Consider the following 14337-nt stretch of genomic DNA (forward strand, 5'->3'; position numbering starts at 1 on the left):
TCTTAGATGTCACACATGCATCACACATGTAATTTGCTCGGGCAATTATAACTGTCACAGATTCAAAACCATTTAAAGGCCCATTCTCAGTAATGCGTTAGGATCAATTGCATATGGTCGAACTAACGAGACCAAATCCAATGATATGGTATTCTATTGCGCTCATAGAAGCATCCCCTCTGTTTTTGATGGCCTTGCAGAAGAATTCGGGATTAGTTGCCAATTTTAAATAGAGTTCTTCGATTCATCTATAATACTACTTTTGTACTCTAAAATTTTATACCATCGTGGATGACTGCCATATCATCCATCTCATTTATCATGAAAATATGTTTAGATACTTTATAGTATAATACACATCATGTCGCAAAGATAAAGAAGAGCTATCTCCAAGATGGACGATATAGACGATAGTACCATATTCTATGGTACAAAATTCGCACCATAAAGGATTTTCAATAAGAACGGGTCTTTAGCTTGCACTTGATCTATGAACCTAGGCACCATAACATCAGCATCATTCGTCACCAGGGACCCATGTTTGGTGAAGAAAGTTCTACAGGTGTGACAGTAGTTGGTGCTTCATAATACAGCCTCACCTTGTACTGCACCAAAAGATTACACTTATTCCCTATTACCACACGGCATGGAGCTTTCGTTTGGTAACATGGTGCTTAAAATAGATGCTACCTAGGTCCACCAAAATTAAGGTTTACTAATCAGGTAGGCAATATCGTATCAATAGCTGCCGACCTAATAATTTGAGGATCATCTCCACCAAAATAGTTCCTTCCGATTGGAAGCGAGAACATTTGACCGTCATTTTTCCATTCATCGGGACACATCTCGATGAAAATATTGGAATACTAGCAAAGATTGAAATGTGACTCAAACAATAGATTCAGGTCTGGTTCAAGTGAATTGTGTGAACCAAATTCTAATGGTCCATTAGCGGCTGGGGATGCTGGACCGTGGCAGTGGGGCAAAGTGGTAGCTGCTCGCAACCCAAAGTCCGGTGGCGTGCGCGGGGCCGCATGCTGAATTTGTGGCCCAGATTCCCTCCCAATTGTTCATGGCCCCGCTTAGCCTCCCTCTCACTCTCCCTCTCTCTCTCCCTCTCTCTGCCAACGAAACTTCTCCGTCCCCGCCTCACTGTTTCCCTTTCCTATACTTTCTGCGAGGCGTTTCTCTTTTCCCTCTTCCTCGCCTCTTTCTCGTGCTTTGAGAAGGTAGATCCCAAATCACTGCCCATATATGCTTATCCTCACTCCTGGTTCATCTCATGCTAAATAGTGCTGAGCTATTCTAAATTCGATCATATTCATAATTTTTATGCGATGGAAATTATGGCCGTTTAGAGGCCAGCCAGCAAAATTTGGCGAATACAAATTGGAGTTTTTGTGTAATGAAATAAATATAAGTGACCAACGCTTCCTTCTTGATGTAATTAATTTTAGTTTACGCGAAGCTGTAGATGCACTGACAACTTAGAAGGATGATGGCGTCACAAATTCGCTACACATTTTTTGTTGTTGTGGAGAGAAATCTTTCGTTTTGAGGTCTGGGTTATTCTCTCTAATTTTTTTTGTTTTTTGGATTCTTAATGGGCTACTTCACTACTATTTATTGCAGCTTTTGCATTAAAGACTCTTTTGCTTGCATCTAGTTATGGATCTGGCTTCACATTTCACATTGTCTATAGTCACGTTACTATTATAAGACTTTATTTTTGTTGTTCTAGATTTTTTTAGAGTCACGATTCTATACGTTTTCAAAATTGAGATGACTTTTTTGAGGTTTAAATTTGCTAAAATGGGCATATTTCTAGTAGGATGAAGAAATCCTTTCCTATATAAGCTATAACAGGACATAAAATAACACAAATCGGAACTATTATATTGAGGGTAGTCTCCCATTAGAGAGATCAAAGAGACCGATCATGTTTGAAAAGAAGTACAAGGATACTGTTTACTTGATTTCATCCTCCAAATAGCAATTTGGATCGCCTACATGTATTTGAAAAGAGAAGCCTGACAACATATTTGTTGAATTGCATATCATGTCATGGCTCATAATGTGTCCTCATTAGATGATAGTGGTCCAGAGTCGCAATTGGAGGTCATGATTGAAGCGAAGTTCGATGCAGAACTCTATAAAAGCTTGAGCACAGTAAGATATTCCTTCGGGCTATAATTGTTTAGTTCTTCATTAAACTAGTTTCAGAGAATTCTCTGTGAAACAACTCTGTTGGTGATGCAGAAATGGTTGTGTGTTTGGTGTCATATACTATTTAATACATGGTAATTCTTGATAGTGCACATCTTTACTCGATTGAAAGAGTTGTCCCATGAAATCATAGGCTTGTTTGGGCTTGACTTATGGATTGTGGGAATCATGAAGGTGAAGGTAAAATGAAGTTTGTATGTCTGCTGATCTACATTTTCTGCGATTGAAGAAGGTGACTAGTGCTACCAGGAAATTCTATAATGGCATGCTTTCTAGTCAATGGGCTACCTTTAGCGCTGTTCCCGCCAAGTAAGTGGCAAGAAAAATGGATTTTCCATGTATGGTAGAAAAATTCATATTCAGAAATGAACAATTGCATCCAGTATCTGCATCTTATATTGCTGAAACATGTAAATGTCTTTGTAGTTGCTTTTGTAGATGCAACATTTTTACAAAACACATGCTATCTGAATGCCTCAACATATTAACTGTTTAAAGGAAACCCAACATAAATATCAGGAGTTTTTGTGCTTAATATTATGTTATATGCAATAGTTTTGATCTTTGATGCATATACAATTGTATAAAAAAATTTGAACTATTTACAGATTAGGTAATACTAAAGGCAGTCATCTTTGGTGATTATCCGATTTCTCTTTTATCTAGACCAAGCTTCAAACAGAATCACTTCTTTGAAGGACATCTTGAATCCAGCAGGGATTTTTAACAATTCTGTCTCCTTAAAACTAATGACGGATCTAACAGGCCCTTTATTTTTTTGTACTCCATATACATGCTGTATGTTCATATCTGTTTCATTTTCCAGAAAAACTTGAAAGATATGATAAAAATGATTTCTGTGTTTTTCAGGCTAAGCATGGAATATGAAGTTTGAATGCAGTAAAAAGAATCTGGTTGCAAATATTAACCTAGAGATACACTCTGTTCTGAAATGTTGGAAATGCCTGATTTATTTGTTTGTGTATTATCTGCATGCAACTAGTGGCACTTATGGCTAGCAAGATTTCTGGTGGTGCAGTGGCTATTGATAGGGCTAATTTTACTGAGCAATGTGGATTTTATGTTCATTTTCAAAATCAATACCACATATTGGATCCAATCCTGTGAGCCAAAAAGTTGAGTTGAGGAAATCAAGTAAAGGGCATTGTTTCAGTGTGGGACTTTGCTTTTCTTCTGAAAGTTTCTGGAACATCAGTGGAAAGCCCTATTCTTACCTGCTCTCCAGAAAACATATAGTTTTATGCTGTTCTGCTGGTACTCGTAGTAGTGAAGCTAAGGAATGTCTAAGGAACTCTGAAGATTACACAGATGTTTCTAGGTATGAGTTATTATCCTCCTCCACTAATCAACCATTTATTGTTGTCATTAGGATGGTACAAGGTAACTTCATATTCTGAAAGTAATGGGACTACAAATGTTTGTCCATGACACAGTTTATATATGTAAATGAACTGATAATATATGAAAGCTGAGTTAAGCTTATTGACTGACATCATAATAAACCTAGGAGAACAAATTAAATTTGGAAACAGGAGAAGTTATGACTCATGGTATTCCACCTAGTCATGTATTCGTTTGGATTAGAATTCTTTATTGGCAAAATTTTTTTCAATATTATCTATCAAGAAAGCTGGTAATTGATTTTAATCTGAATTGTCTAGTAATGAAAAGAAAGATATTTAATGCTCACAAAATCATCAAGATATTGCATCTTAATATTTCAGACAACTGTTGATTGCTCATGTGGGTAACCACCAGAAAGTAATATATGTGATTTGGCAGATCTAACAAAAATGCTACATCTTCTTGATAATGGCAAAGCATGACGACAACACGGTTATTCAAAAATTTCACATTTTGATTTATCACTGTAAATTTTTTTTGATTTTGCAACTGATAAAGCTTCATCACTATTCTTTAACACAGTAATGATGTGTCCTGCTTAATTTCTACCATCTTTGTCAGTTTGACCGAACAGTTGACTAACCCCTTCATACACTGAACATGAATTTATATAGAACTGGATTTAGCAATCTGGATTGATGTAAAGGTCATGTCTTCAGATTTATTGGCTTCAGAGCCATAGAATTATCCAAAAGGACTAGTGGTTAATCATATATGTGTACATTAAGTATGCTAAGAAATAGTGGAGAGTTAAAAGCTTCCAAGAATAAGGTGGTGTGTTACCAAAGGCGGCATATCTTACAAAAGTGTAAGTAGAGGTTCTACGTCTTGGGTTGTCTGAAGGCAGTAATACCTTCAATGAATGAGATAACTTTGCTATAAGGTGGAAACAACAGGACATTTGACTGCAGCATTAAAAAGATAGCCTAGTGGACGATGTTCCCATCATTTTGGGGACTGGGGAGAGTTAGATGTACGCAGCCTTATCCCAACTTGTGAAGGCTGTTTCCCTATCTCTAACCATGACTTTTGGGTCACAATGAAGCAATTTTCTATTGTGCCAAGGCTCACCCTTTACATTCTACTGAAGCTTAACAGTGCAAAAAAAAAAAAAAAGAAAAATCGTAAAGAGGTTGGAAAGATAGTGTTGGCAGGAAATTTGGCACTTAGTGATTTCTATAACATGCCCAAAGGGGTGAGAATGGTACTTATTTGAAGCATCTTGACTTCTTATCTTTTATTTAGTAATACATACGTGAAGAATAGTTTTTATATAAACTAGTATGAACTAGTCAAGCAATCTTATCTGTGATACATATGTGTGCACGCATACACACAGACGTAGTACATGGAAATATATACATAGGGTGTTGCTTTGGAATCTCTTAAAGAAGTAACTCTTGTACCACTTTAAGCGCTACCTTGTTCTAAATTTTAACGGCATCCACTTCCTTGCACCCATACTCCCATCTGCTGCAGCATGTTTCCTATTTAGGAATCTAAGCATATGTATCTTATGTACATGTACATTATTTTAGATATAGTTATCTCAGTTGTCTCTATTTGGATTTTTGGAGGTCAAAGTTCATAAACTTAAACATGTCACTTGTGCCAAGTTTCCACGTAACACTGAGATCAAGGATAAATGCTCTTACTACTTTGAATAAGAACAGTTTTCAGATATCAGTAAACCCACCTATTTGAGAACATTTGATGCAAACTTGTTATGCGGACTAGATTTCTCATATCGGCTGCGCATTGGGTAGATCTTGGGTACTTGTACAGAGCCAAGAAACACCTTCTGGCTAGCTTTTTTAGGTAAGATCCTAGGCTGTTGCAAAAATAATAGCTTGAATACATGTTCACAAAGGATCCTGGACTTCTTTCATGTATGCTCCAACTTGACTAACAAATTCCAGCCTCTTAGCAATTTGACTTAGACATTCACCTTAATTAAAGACATTCTGGACCAAAGAAAGTCGTGTACAAACACTTTCTCTTAAAATTCACTCAAGCACTATGTATGCAGAATTTTTCGTTTTACTTAAAGTCACCAACAAAAAGTTCCACAGAGAATGAATAATATCATGAAACTGATCTTCTGTTCATTGGAGAACCTTCTTTTTTTGGATAAATAATATTGCTTTTACATATAAACATTGTGTATGCATATACACATGAACAGGATGTAAGGGCTTTATGACGACTGCTAAATTCAAAGATAGGGTTTGCAGCATGAAAATCTAAACCACTCTATATGTTCCATGTGGTTTAAAATGGCTTTAATCAGAGGTCTTAACTCATATGGACTCTTGCTTATACATCATGTCATCTCAAATTCAAACAATTGTGTGCTGCCGTTAGGACTATTAGCTTGGAAGAATTTGATGTAAAGGCAAATGTTCTCCAAAATACGGCTTTTTATTTGGCATTTTAGACCTCATAGGCCACATATGATGGTTTAGATTTTCATTTTGCAACCTCTTTGGAATTTTCAACCCTGCATATGTTTGCATCATATTATGAAAACATCTAAGAGAGCTTAATTGAAGGATCGTTTGGCAAAGATATTTCTTCTAGCTTGATGCAGCTCTACAACTATTGGAAATCTCATTCCTTCTATATAATTGGTGAATGTGTCATTGCTCTTAAGATTATATATTGGTTTAAAGAGCAATCAATCCCTTTCTTGTCACAGGGGTCAGCTTGAAGATGAGCAAGCTGAAGGGAATGCTCCTCAATTGTGTGATCATCACATCATGCCTGGATGCAGTCCTACATATTCTGCTCGAGGCTTAGCTGAAGCTTGTAAATTTGTCTACAATGATGCAAAGTTTGTAAATGAAAGGGCACGCAATGATATTATATTGCTTTCACGGTATTATTCAAAATTATAATAAAATAGCTTCATTTCTTGTTATTTAATCATTTTTCTTTTAAATACGAATTTAGATCATATTTTTCTCCACAATATGCCAACTGCTGTGCAGCTTAGCTCTAGCATGTAGAGCTTCCATTGAACAAGTAACTTTAACTTAGGTCCTTTCTCTGATTCTCTGCCAAAATAAAATAAACATGTAATGATCTTTTAGAAGACCTTGTGAATCTTCAGGTTCCTATGACTATTTCCACTCATTATATCACAATTCATGAATTAGTAATTTGGTCATTTTAGATGCTGTGTTAAGTAAGACAATGTTTCAAGTCTTGTTACCATGCTCTACACTAGTGCCTTACTGGTAGTGATCGCTACAGCATGGTACAGCCCCTTATATACGCATGGTGTATTGTTGGAGTTGGGACAACACCCCCCACCATGTATGGATATGGCGCACATTGAGCCTCTGTTGTGCTGGTGTCCTGTTGGGTCAGTATTGTACACCTGTACACATGAATCAATACTTAAAACCTTGAAATAAGATAGGTGCACGTTAACTTAATTTATGTCCACAGAAGATGCCAAGTCTTCTAATGATATGTTATAGGTTGCTTTCAGTATTATTGTTCTTTCATGTTTTCTTAATGTTATGCATCTTTACATTTGGCATGTGTGCATGAATACAAACAATTATCATATTTCCAGTGGGATAACAAGGCTGAATGATCGTGCACGCCAAGATGTTGCAGTTCTTGGATTGGGATTTCTGAAGCTTGATGGTACATTTCTGAAAGTCAAACTGTTTACAATTAATGGTCCTAGCTATGATTTTTGACCTTAGTTTCTTTGAGCTTTTCATTTTAAATTTATTTTGAAATCTTAAATATGAATGATGCTTGGAAGCTCGTGCAAGGGAGGATACCGAGAAGATTGACCATAATGTGAAGAAAAAAGCTGCTTGTTTGCACCATATAGCCACAGTATGTACTGAATTTGTAACTAAATACTATTTTTATGGTCTATTTGCAAGCAACTTGTGCCTCAATATATCACATGCAGATCTTAAAGGATAAAGCTCAGTCTAACTTGAAGAGAGTAGCTGATCAGCATTGGAGTGATGGGGCCCTAGAGGTACCATTTTAAATGTTACATTTCTTCCTTTTAAATGTAACCTATATTATTTACCAATAAACTGAAACCAAGTTAACTGAGAAGGGTGGTCTTTACAACATTGCATTGGTTATGTGGGTTGCTACTGGACATAATCATCAATGTAAGGGCAAAAACAATCAATGTTCTTTCTAATGAATGCCTGGAAAAGCTAAAAAAAGTTTGCTATGTTTTCTCAAGGCTGTTGCTGTCTAACCATTTTGTGGAACAAGTTAACTGACAAAATGATCAAGGTACGTATAGCTGGTACTTGGTTTGAAGGGAATATTAATCACTCAGATAGTTGCAAAGTTGGGATTTACATATAAATCCAAATTTCTGAGTAGCTTTTATGAGAAAAAGAGAACCCTTTTCTAATGATTAAAAATTGTATATTTGAAGGAGAGGGGACCATAATTCAAAGTTAGTTAGGTGATATATATTTAAGTTAGTTTAGTGATATATGTTTCAGGCTTTCAGCTTGGTCAAGCTAGTTAATGAAAAGTGAAGAGCTCATAAAATTTAAAGTTCACTAGAAGGTGATATACATTAACTACTTGTTCTTGTGGAAGATGTTGGACTTGATGTCCTACTTCAAAGATATTCTTATTATACATTTAAGTAGAGAAAATCTTATAATTTTGTAGTAAACATTTGTAACATGATTAGTTGCTGCATATGCTCACATATGTGGGTTAGCAAGCCTATGTGGGTGCTTCATAGGTGTGCAAGCTAGTGAGGAGCCTTCTCTATGACACATTTAGACGAATATCTTGACATGGAAAATGCATTTTGGGTCCTTCAAATATATGTTATTCTAACTCAGTATAGATAAGCAATCCCAGGTGCTGTATCTGACAATTTTCTGCATGAGAAGATTCCAACCATGTGAAATGAGTTTAGCTTTTTCTTTTTTACACATAACTGCTTCTAATGCTCCATTAGTTAAGTTCCCCTTAAAAGCAGTCAAAAAAAATGTTGTCAAATTATTCAGCAAGAAATTTGGCTCATTCCTTGTTAAATTGATTTGTTTTCACAATTCGGGGCTGCTATATGAATCCTTTTCTCCATTCAGTTTTATCCAAGGGTTAATTTAGGGGCAGTAATGGATTAGATTGGGTACAGTCAGTCTCCTACACCACACCATAGTCTTGACTCTGACCAGATTCAACAACTGCCTGAGACAGACTTGCCCATAAATGAATATTCATGATCGCAACCAGGAATGGTCTGGAACCAGGTGACTCAAGATGATCTAACGTGCATGGTTCCCCAATAGTAACAGCAAATAGTGAGTGGCAAACATATTATCAAGATATATTATTACATGCTCATCACATCTGGGAACTAGTAGTGAAACTTATAATACTATGATCACAGAATTTGCCACATAAATGAAGGAAATCTTTGTATATTTGATCCAAAACATTTTCTTTGAATATGTAAAATGCTGATACAAACTTACAAAATAGCTTTGCTTACTAATCCCTTATTCAAGGGTGATAGAAGCACATATGGTATTTGACAAAGAAAGAAACAAGCAGCATGGAGTATTTCAAGTGATGAGGAAAGAGATCAACAATCTCATTTACTTGTATAATCTTCTAAACAAGAGAAGAAAATGCTGTGAGATTTATAGGAAAATGCTCCATTCCATTTTGAGAGAAAGAGGCCTGCAAACTATGGAGTAGGGAAATCTGGCTCCGACAAGCTTTCTGGTTACTGTACATGGAGCAAAAAACACCAGTAATTCTGCAGAAAATAGGGGCACAATCTCAGTTCTGTTTGATTAGATGACAAAACAAAGCACTAAAAAGATTATTAACCATGCAATCAGTTATGTCAACAATGAGACCACACATTTCTGTTTGGCTATAAGAGGGGAAAGCAAAAAGGACTAAGACTAAGAAGATTATTAACCATACAATCAGTTATGTCAGCAATGCGGTGGTTGACACTGGCTGAGAAAGACAATGAATGGCAGGTAGTATGATCTCTTTGATGCATCAGAAGTTCAAGAGAGTGGATGATTATTCAAAGTGTCCAACATAAATCAAAGATGGAGAAGGTTTTTGGACAAGCTCTGATGCCTTGATACTTGGAGAGCTTGAGAATAAAGCAATCATGTGACACATTTTTCTTTAGGCAATAACTCAGAAATGTAATCAAACACAGAAGTTGAAATGTGTGATTAGATCACCAGGACAGTGAGTAACATCCCACTATACGAGTATGTGTTCCTACATGATCTATGTACAATTTAACACATGGATCCACTCACATCAATCCACTAACAATCGTAATAGCCATATATACTAACAATATAATTAGTGGTGGAGTTAATAGGTGGAGTTAATATTGCTATTACAGCAAACCACCATACAAATAATCGAAGGAACAATATCAATATTATATATACACCAATGTTACTGGTAGTCACGGGTGAAGTTGTATATAAAATATAAGAGGTTCCCAGCCAAGCATTCATGTCAAATGTAGTTCCAACTTCCAAGAAGGTTATAGTTTAAGTACTGCATTTGCAAACTGTGGCCCGCCTGCTGCAGGTGCTTGCTATGAAATGATCACTTGAGGTCTGCAAAACTAGTTGTTTATCATTTTAAAAATGATTAATCAGTCTAGGAAAGTAGATTAGACCTGCATGATGTGGGCTAGATGGTGATCATCTTGAACAGTAATCGAAATTATGCTGCATGATATTGGAGACCTAAATGAATGAGCCAAGTACCGACACCAGATGCAGGACCAGTATACTAGAGAAATGAATTTGACAACATCCTTTAGAATTAAAGCAAAATGATTATAAGATGGTAAATTTACCTTCAGTGAATGCCATCTGGATTCAGGAGTACCGTTAATGAGCTTGACATGCATATGGATACATATACAGGTCTTTCTAACTGGAGTGGTAATGAAGGTTCACCTTCACTATCTTGGTACTGGACCCTGTACCGCTAGCATTTTATTTCAGTGTCGATACGCTGGATATGGTAGCTAGTTTGGTATATCGAGTGTATGGTCCCCTTACTGTGCATCGGTTCGGTTCCGGTATGGTTGGTACATATGGCAAAGCTTGGTCCTAACAATTTGTATGATATTATGAATTCTTTTATAGTAAGATTGCACGAAGCAAATTACTTATGTAACTATCATCAACTTTTTTACTAATGAAAATTTGATCTCTGTGCTTTTCTTTTCTTTTTTTTTTTGGAACAGTACTCAGCATTTAAACCTTGGACCTCCTCCATAGGCAAGCCCTTAGGGGAGAGGTGCCAAGAAACCAAGCTAACAATCATTGGCACTCGATTGTGTGCGTTGCTCAACAATTTTTGATCTATTGCCAGGCTGACTTGCGGCGAGCTGACTTTGTTGTTAGGCGACGTGCCATGGAAGATGCCTTTATGGCGCTGAAGGTAGAAGACATACTCAAGTCTGATCCTACTAGATCCAATATGATAATTTAGTGCTGGATTTAGTTCTTAGCACTCAATGGCTCATATAATACCCAATTTAGCATTAACTTATGGCTTTAACTTCAAGTTTTAGCAGAGATATTATCTAATATATATTACTAATACTTTCTAATTGTTGTTGCTTCATTTGTTCTTATTGTTGATTGCATTTTTATATACTTGATATGGTCAACATAGACCTGCATTATCTGTTAAACCTTTAGGAGCCTTAGAGTTACAATTACTTTCATATATTTAGTAGCAAATTTTGATTCTCAGCTTAGAAGGAAGATATCTATGGTATCCATATGCTCAAAAAACTTAAGGCAGTTTTCAGAATCAAAACTCATTCAGTAAATATTGTATTGAATGCCTAGAAATAGTAAGTTCCTTTAGATTATACATTAACCTTTTCCTTTGGGGCATGGGGGGCATTGCAGTTTGTTAGGAACATCCATGACATGATGGTGGACAAGTTACAACAGCGGTAAGCTCTTTGACTTACAACTTGAGTTTTATCTGTGTTAAAAGATTATATTCCAAGGCCAATTGCACTCTTTTTTGTGACTTGGAATGAATTTATACTTCTTTGTAACGAAAGGTTCGCAGTCTCTCCATGACATATCTTCTGTGAATATACTATTCATTACTTAAAGATGCAATTACATTTTCTAGGCCTCTGAAACAAGGTTATTTCTCCGTTAATGATATGATGGGTTTTATTACACTTGAGAAGAATGGGAAAGCTCTTGATCTCTTCGCCAGGGAGGTCTCTACAGATCGTATTACTGCCATAGAGGTGTCTTCTAATTTAATCTGTTTATTGTTTGTTGGATTTGTTGCATTAAATTTGCAGTAAACATGCTTCTCTGATTGATATTTTAGGAAGCATACTGGAGTATGGCATCTGCCTTGTCTGAAGCAGATGGAATTGACTACATCAATCCTGAGGAGGTGCAATACTGTGAATTTTTCTAATATGGCCAATATTTATGTTTCATTTGTAGTTCTATCCTTTGCTTATTTTCTCGATTTTGGTTTTCATACTGGAAGCTTGAATTGCTGGTAGCAACTCTTATTGATCTTGATGCAATGGACGGGAAGGGTAGTGTCTCATTGTTGGCTGAATGTTCTAGTTCTCCTGATGTTAATACAAGGTATGTTGCTTCTTACATTTATGGGGCTATTATCCTTAAATCAATCAATCAAAAGCCATCCTCCCATCATCTGTTCTGATTGAATAATTGTAGATGTGAAAACACAAAGATACATAATTCTGAAACTTCTCAGCCAGCAGGATAAATTTTCCTTTCTTTTCATTTGATACTGCATCATAGTAACTTTTCCTTGATATCCTTAGTCTGGAAATATGTGCTGAAATACAACTTATAGTTTCCAAATACAAGATACATAAGATAGTTCGAACCCCCATGAGACTAACTCTCCAAATTTTATCCAAAGTCAGTTATTTCACATTCTGTGAGTTGGGACCAGAGAAGAACAAAGAGTTCACCATATTTTAATTTGCAGATGTTCTAAAATACTAAAGATAGATTACTGTACAGTTGTATTCCAGTAAAGCTCTTTATGATGATTTGATATTAGATAATAAATGATTGTGCCTTGATATAATTGGTTTTGGAAAAGTTTGCCTTGGAAATTATACAGGAACATCTTAATATTTGATGTGTATGTTACAAATCACATGAAAGCCATGTGTCAAACTTTATGCTGTCAGTTTGTATTACCCCAATGATACCAGAGAACAACAAATAGTTCACTACTTATTAATTACAAATGCTATAAAAATATTAAAAATAGGTGCAGTTGTATTCTAGTAAATGTCTTTCCTTTCCATAGCTTCAGTATAATTAGCAAAATGTTATTTTGTTTGCTTTGGTTCACATATGAAACATGAGGAGCAAATATTGGTACCATTGGCAATTTCATTTGCACATAAAATACAAACAATAAAGATTCTCATACCTTCTAACATAACAGCAAAGTTCAACTCTGACTATATTAGTTAACTATAGGTTCCTTCTAGGTTCCTCGCCAAGCTTGGTTGTCTAACTGAAATTGTTAGAATATATGACCAAATTACTATTAAAAGTGTATTTAAGACATGTTTTACAGAAAGAGAATATCACCATAGTACAACCATTGCACTTTCCTTGATCTTGTTGGATAGAAATTTGCTTGTTAATACAAAATTATTACCTATACTTGTCATTGGCTTTCTTCCCCCTTTTTTTTAAGAAAAAGGTGACAAAATCACCACCATTTCATTGATGAATGAAATGATACAAGAAAAGAGAGAGAGAGAGAGAGAGAGAGAGAGAGAAGAAAGGATGCACCCAAAGCCTTAATTCATGAGGATAAGTTCCAATGGCTCACATTTATGTGCATATTATTTATTTGTAGGCAAGCTCTAGCAAATGCCCTAGCAGCAGCCCCATCCATGTGGATTCTTGGAAATGCTGGCATGGGGGCATTACAAGTAAGTGCTTATTATTTCTATATGCAACATCAAGGAAAAAAGCTAATGACATTTTTTGGTTCTTTACGTAGAGACTAGCCCAAGATAGCAATCCTGCTGTTGCAGCTGCTGCATCCAAAGCCATCGATGAACTGAAGCAGCAATGGGAGCTTGAAGAGGGTGATTGTTTGAGGTTTATGATGAACCAAAATTCTCAGGCAGAGGACCGAGATGATATTGATTCGGAGGTTGACAATTCATAAGCATAGAGAGAGAGAGAGAGTCTCCCTGGGTGACCAAGTCAACAGTCTTCAGTCAAATAATGTGCATTTGAAACACAGAATGATCTCTGCATGTTGACAAAAACTGATAAAAGATGTGAACTTTTGATATATTACTATACTATACCCTTTTACATGCTCTGCGCAACTGTAAATATATTTTAAAACACATAATAACAATAAAACAGTTAAATCAGGCTGAATCTTCTGGTAAGTTTTCCCGTAAAGAAAAATCTTTACATGTCACTGTGTCATTATCCAGGTATCAGTTCTTATGTCCCTTTGTGAATTTAAATTCAGCACAAAAAACGTTAAGAAAAAAGCAGTCAACTGGTTAGATATTATCGCAACCACTATATGATTTGGTTTACTTTATGAATGTTCCAGAATCATTATAACCTTGTTTAACAATTCCTCCGTGGAGGTTCT

At 35.9% G+C, this 14337-nt stretch overlaps 1 protein-coding gene across 1 annotated transcript; it reads left to right on the forward strand.

Annotated features, from left to right (window-relative positions):
* The first annotated feature begins 1078 nt into the window (after positions 1-1078).
* Positions 1079-14044, forward strand: LOC105041285 (senescence-associated protein OSA15, chloroplastic). Its single transcript, XM_029263440.2, is given in 17 exon segments — positions 1079-1229; positions 1458-1559; positions 2105-2300; positions 2401-2535; positions 3097-3301; positions 3304-3565; positions 6350-6529; positions 7235-7308; positions 7433-7509; positions 7589-7660; positions 11041-11109; positions 11589-11635; positions 11824-11947; positions 12034-12102; positions 12202-12305; positions 13573-13648; positions 13720-14044. Coding segments are annotated over 13 exon segments (1407 nt in total). The 5' UTR covers positions 1079-1229; positions 1458-1559; positions 2105-2300; positions 2401-2535; positions 3097-3219; the 3' UTR covers positions 13891-14044.
* The last annotated feature ends 293 nt before the right edge of the window (positions 14045-14337 follow it).

Source organism: Elaeis guineensis, chromosome 3, assembly GCF_000442705.2.
Source record: "Elaeis guineensis isolate ETL-2024a chromosome 3, EG11, whole genome shotgun sequence".
Lineage (NCBI taxonomy): Eukaryota > Viridiplantae > Streptophyta > Magnoliopsida > Arecales > Arecaceae > Elaeis > Elaeis guineensis.